At 42.1% G+C, this 8715-nt stretch overlaps 1 protein-coding gene across 1 annotated transcript in view; it reads right to left on the bottom strand.

Moving 5' to 3' along the window:
- Window positions 1–3401: 3401 nt before the first annotated feature.
- The window catches only part of SH3BGR (SH3 domain binding glutamate rich protein), a 61292-nt gene continuing 55978 nt past the window's right edge, over window positions 3402–8715 (bottom strand). The window contains exon 6 of the mRNA XM_056858292.1: window positions 3402–3446. Within this exon, the coding sequence (XP_056714270.1) occupies window positions 3402–3446 (45 nt within the window). The remainder of the gene's footprint in view (window positions 3447–8715) is intronic.

Genomic DNA, 8715 nt, shown 5'->3' with positions numbered 1-8715 from the left:
AATGGTGTTCGCTTATTAGAATCATACTGGGTATCTATAAAAGTCATATATCCTCTTAAGTGGAGCTTGAGCCCTTTATAAACCTGGTATTTTTTTAAGACACATCACTTTGCAATGAGAACTTCCCACAAAAGCAGTCTGGCTGAAAATGCAATAGGATGGCCTGGAAATTCAAAAGGAGAACGTAGGGTCACTGTTCTGCAAATCATATGCTGCTGTCTTTTAGTGAGTATCTCATGCGCAGCAGTATGTTTTGCAAACTTCCACCTTTATGAACAATTAAATCAGGGCAATAAAACTTAATGTTGTACAAGACTAATGTCCAAAAAAGATGAGTAAGAAGAAGGCTTACGCCAATAATTGTTCTTCAGTGCAGCTTCCACACAGGCTATAAGCATACATTTAGCTGTTGTGGTTTTATCACTTACTGTAGTCAATGCCGGTAGGGAACAAGCAGAGAAAATCTGTTTATTTCTATTGCTGTACATTAAAAATCATATCCATTCCAAAATCCAGTTTAGAAGTAAGCAGGCACACACACAGGGAGCTTCTTTGGCATTTCCAGTTACCCTCACTGCCACGTGCGGCCAGTGCAAGCCCTTGGGGACACAACCACGGAGACTGAAACATTAGAACCTACATCCTAACATCAAAGTCACAATGTTCATTGGCCATCAAGTTCTGAAGATCTCAAGATCCACTTTACACCAAGCCAGGATACCAAATATATAAAGATTGCCCATGGGACTGTCTTAAGTGACATCGATGTCCATATATGGTGCTGGAAAGAAAAGGCAACACATTCACGGAAGGAAAGGGATTCTTTTTATCTTCACACTGTGGTGATGACATAGGCCTCTGCTTCCTAGAAATAAGATTTAAAGGTTGCTGTCAGTATCAAGTTAAGCACACAGCAGGATAGACTCAGCCCCAGACAACATATATAACAACAATAAGAAAGCGGAAGGACAGTGGTCAGTCATATTGTGTGTGATCTGCAGATTCCTATAAATGCAGACTCTGCTCAAATAATCTTCTGAGTCAATTAGATACCAACAACTGTGAGGAATTTGTCTGGATCTGCAATGCTTTTGTAAGTTGTGGACACATTATAAGATGTATGAAAGTGTGAGGGGTTGGATATTCCCTGGCAAAAGCTGCTTAAGCCAGATACTTCTTTGACCAATCTTGCAAGGCTTGAACCTGGACACCCCCTCTTCCTTGTGCTGAGAACCTCTAGAGGAGGAGGAGGTCTCTCCCTGTGTCGGAGAAGTGGTACATACCTTGTAACTCTCCCCTCCCCTGCTTATACATGTGTGAGGAAGGATCTGGAGCCCATGCTGAGATATTCATCTTGACTATTTCTGAGAAAGCTGAACTATAAATGCTGTAAAATAAATAAAAACAAAATACCCCATGCTACTCAAGCTGTAGCTGGAATCCCAGGATTTATCCAGTTTCTCCTTTATTTGGGTATGCCAAAATACAGGCAACAAGGAAGAGAGGCAACAGATGTCAAATGCAATGCAATGCAATGAATGAACAAGAAGCGGCCCTTTTTGGTGGCAATCATACAGGATTTCAAATGAGAACACTGTGAAGAAAATAACAGCATTCCCCAAACTGTGAAGAGCCAGATCCTACCCTTATGTAGATATGCATGAGACTTAGGCTTACTGATTCCACTGGGGCTTATGTTTTGCAGAAGGTTCAAAGCTAACTATAAAACAGCCAGTCCTCCCTTTCTGTGTACCCATTGGCTTGGATCCATCAGAAATTTCCATGGACAGAAGGGATTTCTGTCTATCAAGTGTGATTTTCTAGCTTCCCCCTTTCCGTGCAGCTGAAGATGCCTCCTAAAATGCTGCTCCTGGGGAGGAACTGGAGTTCTTCATCAGGAGGGGAGTTAGTGAAAATCATCCCTTCTTCTGCTCATGGAAATTTTCCATGGGACCCTTTAGGAGTAGTTAGGGGGAGTTTAGTGATTTGAAAGGACCGCCACTGAGGCATCTGGCTTGCTCTGAATTAGGAAAGGAACTCAATGGAACCAGGGGCTTTTCCAGTTCAAGTGGAGGTTGAATTTTCCCATCAGAATAACAAGAAGGAATGATGTGGCGTGTTTTTTTAAAGGATGTTTAGCCTATCCAGGATGCCCAGATGATTTCTGTAGTTTTGTAATATCTACTCTTGTTTAAATTTTTTGTCTCCAGTCTTCCCAAAGGTAAACATATTTAAATCTCATTGATGGCAATAAGCTTGATAAACATGTACTTTCTCCCGCTGAAAATGATGTGGAAAGAAGTGCCTTATAAGGATTGGATTGTGCCTTATTTTTCCTCCATTAAAATAATGAATGTGAATGGCCATGCTGGGGAAAAAGTGATAGCTATTATTCGAATTTTACACATGTTGGGTTGGATTCAAAAACTCCCTTTCTGTATCCATCCCATCTGCACCATCATAGACCTGTGATGTCTTGGGGCCATAATTGCTATGAATGCCAACATGGTTACTGCCTGTACGGCCCTGCTGCAAGGCCATTTGTTTGATCCCAGGCTTGTGTGGTTTCCCCTTAGGAGTGGACCAGTGGTGCTGCTGTTGTGCTGGCCATCTCGGCCATGGCAGCCCTCAGGATTGTGCCCATTAAAACAGAGGGCTTAAGAGTACTGTGTTCAGTTTTGGGCACCACAATTTAAGAAGGATGTAGACAAGCTGAAATGTGTCCAGAGGAGGGCAACAAAGATGGTAAGGGGTCTGGAGACCAAGGAAAGGTTGAAGGAGCTGGGTATGTTTGGCCTGAAGAGGAGAAGACTGAGAGGGGATATGATAACCATCTTCAAGTACTTGAAGGGCTGTCATATGGAGGATGGTGCCAAGTTGTTTTCTGTTGCCTCAGAAGGTCTGACCAGAACCAATGGGTTGAAATTAAATCAAAAGAGTTTCCGTCTAGACATTAGGAAGAATTTTCTAACAGTTAGAGTGGTTCCTCAGTGGAACAGGCTTCCTTGGGAGGTGGTAAGTGGTCCTTCCCTGGAGGTTTTTAAGCAGAGGCTAGATGGCCATCTGTTAGCAATGCTGATTCCATGACCTCAGGCAGATCATGAGAGGGAGGGCATCTTGGCCATCTTCTGGGCATGGAGTAGGGGTCACTGAGTGTGTGTGGAGGAGGTAGTTGTGAATTTCCTGCAATGTGCAGGGGTTGGACAAGATGACCCTGGTGGTCCCTTCCAACTCTATGATTCTATCGGAGTAGCTCTGTATAAGATTGCACTGCCAGTCAACTATAAAGACTGAAACAATAAAGAGTAAAACAATAAGGATTTTCAGGTGAAGTTTGAAGCAGATGATTGTCAACAAAATTACCTGGACAATATTTGAAGGAAAAAATTAATAAACATATACTAAGATTCTTCCTCCTCCTCCTCTTCTTCCTCCTCTTCTTCCTCCTCCCCTTCTTCCTGTGCTTCTTCCTCTTCCTTATTTAAAAAAAGATATAGAATGTTCTAATATTAGATTTTTAACAATTAGAAAAATAATTACACAAAGAGATAAATCTCACCTAAGTATTTTTCCTGGATTTTTTTTAATGTGTGTGTGGGGTTTGCTACAAAATCTGGGCACATTTTAAAGGCAAACAGAAAAGACAGAATCTGGTTTCTTCTTCAGGGAGATCTTTCTGCAATATTTTTACATTTCAAGTGTGCAATTCCATGAGAATGATGTACAATAATCCATTTGCAATAATAAGTTGCTAGTAAATTTCATTTTTTCTAAATAAAAAAGGCTTTTAAAAAAAGGTATGCTGCTGAGTTGCCTTTTTATAAACTTTCACACAGGACAGCAGCTTTAATGTATTGATATGATACAAAGAACTCACTAAAAACTGTACAGTTAAGCTGTAATAATAAACAGTAGTTGGCTCTGCAAACAATAGTACAAGTGTAATAAAGTACCAAACAGTCAGAATACCAAATAGTTAGAATGATGGTGTGACAAGAACAAAGTGGATAACAATTACAATAGTGTACACAATAACGATAACAACAAGGTCAAGCAACAATATTTACAGAACAAGCAAAAATAGTGCAAGCAAGCGGACGCAACAGCAAACATTCACTGTCTTTTCATAAAGTTCATGGTAAAGGGACAATGTCCAACAAAGTCGTCTTGGCTTGTTGCTAGACGCTTGCGCAGTCAGGCAAAGCGGAGGAAATGCCTTTCCGGATATGAAACAGCGCTTTCGCCACAAAAGTGGCTTCTTCAGCCTTCAATGTGCTATCTATCATGTAATTTCAAATTTCACTCTCCCAAATGGGCTGCTATTTCCTTGTTAATTAACAAGGAAAGGCGTTTCCTCCGTTTTGCCTGACTGCACAAGCGTCTAGCAACAAGCCAAGATGACTTTGTTGGACATTGTCCCTTTACCATGAACTTTATGAAAAGGCAGTGACTGTTTGCTGTTGCGTCTGCTTGCTTGCACTATTTTTGCTTGTTCTGTAGATATTGTTGCTTGTCCTTGTTGTTATCTTTATTGTGTACACTATTGTAATTGTTATCCACTTTGTCCTTGTCACACTGTCATTCTAACTGTTTGGTATTCTAACTGTTTGGTACTTTATTACACTTGTACTATTGTTTGCAGAGCCGACTACTGTTTATTAATGTATTGCTAAGCAGAAAGGAATATAGGCATCCTTTGTTACTTGAAATACACAATTAAGGTAGTAAATCTGATAACAATACACACACACACAAATGTTAACTATGGATAGTTCCTCATAATAAGTAAAACTATTATCTACCTTAGATATACTAGGCTACATCTTATATGCTATATATCTCATTTTACTCCTACATCCCTAATATAAGAGTTAACTGTACACATGATCAGAAATAACCTCTGAATAGAGAAGCAATGTGTTTTATTGGAGTGGTATGTAGAGCATCCAATTTAAAAGTATAGCACCAATCTGCACATGTTGCTGGTCCCTATACATGATCATACTGAACTGAGTCATGCTGTTCATTTAGGCTCAGAGTGACATTTGTCTACAATGAAATAGGAAACACACATGGGCTGTTATTCTAAGCACTCCTACTTGAAACTAAGTCCCATCAAAATCATGGGGTTTACATCTGAATTAAAAGACCTGGGTGTGAATAGATTTCTTTTGGATTGGAATGTCAATTTGGATTTCAGGCTCTTTTTGATAAGCTTGATAAATGGTGGTTCATGTGCTGGTCTATGACCATAACAATAAAACTAAGACTAAATGGTGGTTCTGCTGTGTAGGCAGAGACCTGCAACGAAATGTTACAGGGCATTTCAGCTTGCTGTGTCCATCTCCCCTTCTCCTCAGCCAATTTGATTGGTTTTAAAAGGCCTGATGATAAAGCTGACTGTGGTATCACAAAGTTCGGGATGACTTTTGTTGTTGTTTTGAGTTATAATGTCTGCATTCTTTTGGGATTTTTCTTTTGGGATTTTTCTGCAAACTTGGCAGTTTCCCCAGTCTTGTAGAAAAATCCCTCCTATCTATACTTTGTCCTATTGCTCAGATTTTTTTTGATCTGCACTCCAGAGCAACATTCAGAATTAGATATCAAGCCTTTGTATCATGATAACATTTCAATGTACTGGGCTACAGAACGGCACATAGATAAATAGACTGTTTATTTTCCCCTCTCTGATAGAAGGAAACAATAGCCAAAGCTAGATATCAAAACCTTACCCATTTGGAAGTGGCTGTCTGAGACCTGTTATCTACATAGTGCACATAACCTAAAATATATTTCTTTGCTTTCCCATCAAACAGCAATGATGGCAGGAGTTTCTGCCATTGTGCCACCCTATCTACCTCCACCAGGCTTCTGCAGGAGACTTCCCCACACAACATAATTGGGATCCTAACTTCTGTATTTTGCGGCAAAAACCAAGAAAAAAACTGCATGTCACCTTTCCATTTGTAAAAATCTACAGACAGTTTACCAAAAAAAATACAAATTACACAAAAGCAACAAAATATTGATAAAATGGCAGGAGCACCTTAATAAAAGTCAAGGAGAATTAAACCAAGCATCAGCCAAATACCAAGGAGAACAGAGAGGCCACAAGCTAGTGCCTGAAAGATTACATTGGCTCAAGCTGAGTATCATGATCAGGGCACCACCACTGAAAAGGTCCTGTTTCCAGTCAGCCTATCCTTAGAAAGCGAGGGCACCCCAAGGAGAACCTCAGAAGATATTTCAGACTGACTAAGACAATGACTTTACAGGAGCTTCCCAGATCAGTGCACAGCACACAACTGAAAGTAAGAGTACTGAGGGAGGTAGAGAGGATTATTCTACAAGAGATTGTGTGCATTTTCCCACTACATGGATTCCATTCCAATCACTACCAAAGATGGAACACAGGGCCCAGTTACTATGCTACCCATCAGAGGTGGATATAGGGCCAGAACGAGTGTCATGTGGCTTTCCAGGACAGGACAAACTGAATCATTGGTCTTCTGCCAGGATCACAGTGGAATGTTAGAGTGTTTGTGAGTGGATCCAGCTCAGGTACATGCAAGGATCCCCAAGATTCCCAGCTCTCCACTTTCCCAGCAACCATTTCAGACCCTGGGAAAGTTTTTTTTCCCCTGGGGTCACAGGACCCACATGGAATAATAAAGCCATGGGGGGCTATCGCTTCTTTCTGTCTCTTCCAGCAGTGGCGCTCCAATCAAGCAAGAGGAAAGAGGGAACAATATTAGAAGCAAGATATTAAAAGCCTTCTTAAAAAATAGATTCTAAACAATCCAATAGGTGGTGACAAAACTGATTTCTACCTCCCAACATGCATGGCTATTACTCCATGCAGGTACTCTTGACTCCAGGAAGAAACTTTTCCAGGGATCGAAATAACTGCTTGGGGGGAAGGGAGAGCCAGAAAGACCCACGGCGGTCAGTGCTTGCTGCTGATGGATCATGGGATCCAACTCTGTATATGAACAAACACACATATTTGCTCAGGTTAATGTCGGAGTAGTTAAGTAGAAGCCATTTTATTGGGCTTGAACAGGTAGTTATCTTGCAGATTCTAGTTTAGATCACAGTTTTGGATGTTTTGACACAGGGGGCCGGAGAGTTTGTGTTTAGGTTCTTGTGTAAATCTGCAAATATGCATTTTCTCACTGTTCTAGCTAACTTAACAGTTTTCAGCCTTGAGACGAATAACTTACGAATCAGCGGCTTTATGCCTTGAATAGATCCTAGAACAAATGGAACAGAGTTTACAACAATTATGTTTTGGGTTGCTCAGAGGTGCCTTTAGAAAAGCAGATTAGATGGTTTAATAAAGTCCTGTGAGGCTCACATAATTGTGTCTATATGATAGCCACACCATAATTCCCCTCCCCCAGTCTCTCAAATATAGGTTGTGGGCTCCGACTGACCGAAGAGTCCCAGTTTGCGGGCCAGTGCTGGGGAGAACTGGGAGCCAGCATCGGTTCTCCAGTGTGGGGGCTGGGAGCTGAGTGGGTGCTTCAGGGAGGCCCTATTGAGCCAGGTGCATGTAATGGCAGAGGGCAAGGAGGGGTGGGGGAAGGAGCCGTGGCTTCCTAATTGTGGCGGGAACAGTCCAGCCTTGCCGTATTCAAATGGGCCAATGACTGGCAAGCTACATACTTGAGTTTTTCACTCAGGTCCGTCGGGCGGGTATTTAAAGGGGTCCTCACTCTGCTCCTGGCTCAGTTCTCTCTTGGAGTTTTCCCACCCACCCTCCTCATTTTCGGGCTGTGGAAATATATATATGTGTGTGTGTGTGTGTTATATTCGTCACAACTTTGTGGCTAGCTGTTTTGGCATGGGGCTAGATCCAGTTTGGGGGGAAAGCCGGCCTGAGTGCCCCCTTTCTCCCACTCCGGGGACCCCAATAAGGGGTTTTGAGTGAGGCCTGGATTGGGACATGCCCAGCTCGGGGGCTGTCAAGGTGGCCACCCACCAAGTGGCAGGGGACCACAATGCAGGCTTCTGTCCAAGTGGGTCCGGGTCCCTCATACTGCCATCCCAGGCTACTCCCAGTAGGCGGGCTGGGTAGTAGGAAGTACATCGGTTGGCAGGTGGGTCAGCTGATGTCTTGGATCCAGCTCCTATGCTACACCAATGCCTGATGCTGTAACCAATAAAGTTGTGGCCATTTTCATTCCAACAATGGTCTCTGTGCCTAGTAAACGTCGGGATGTGACGTCACCCCATGGGTCAGGAATGACCTGGTGCTTGCACAGGGGACCTTTACCTTTTTTTTAAGGCATCTTAGCTCAGGGGTATATGTGGGATGGTTGTATGCCGAGGGTAGCTGGGTTGTGGGTTTTGCGAGTAGCCGGCTTCAGGACACTTCCCAATTAGGCACTGGGTCAGCAAACTATTGTCTCTTTCCTGAAAAGGTTTGGCAAGAATTTGAGGCAAGAATTAAAATTGCATTTTATCTTTAAATGCAGGCTAGATGTCACCCCATGGGTCAGGAATGACCCGATGCTTGCACAGGGGACCTTTACCTTTTTACCTTTAGGTAGGAGAATGGATACATGTATGCTTTTTATATATGATCTCATTTATATATGCTGGTGTTTTCTGTATACTGATTCTGGTTTATTTAATCTGTTCAAGAGTAACTACAGTGATTTTAAATAATGTTCTTAAAATACAACATAGAGTGATCATTGGCTGGGATAC

The sequence above is a fragment of the Euleptes europaea genome, chromosome 12 (assembly GCF_029931775.1).
Source record: "Euleptes europaea isolate rEulEur1 chromosome 12, rEulEur1.hap1, whole genome shotgun sequence".
Lineage (NCBI taxonomy): Eukaryota > Metazoa > Chordata > Lepidosauria > Squamata > Sphaerodactylidae > Euleptes > Euleptes europaea.
This window is presented reverse-complemented; position numbering and strand designations above follow the sequence as displayed.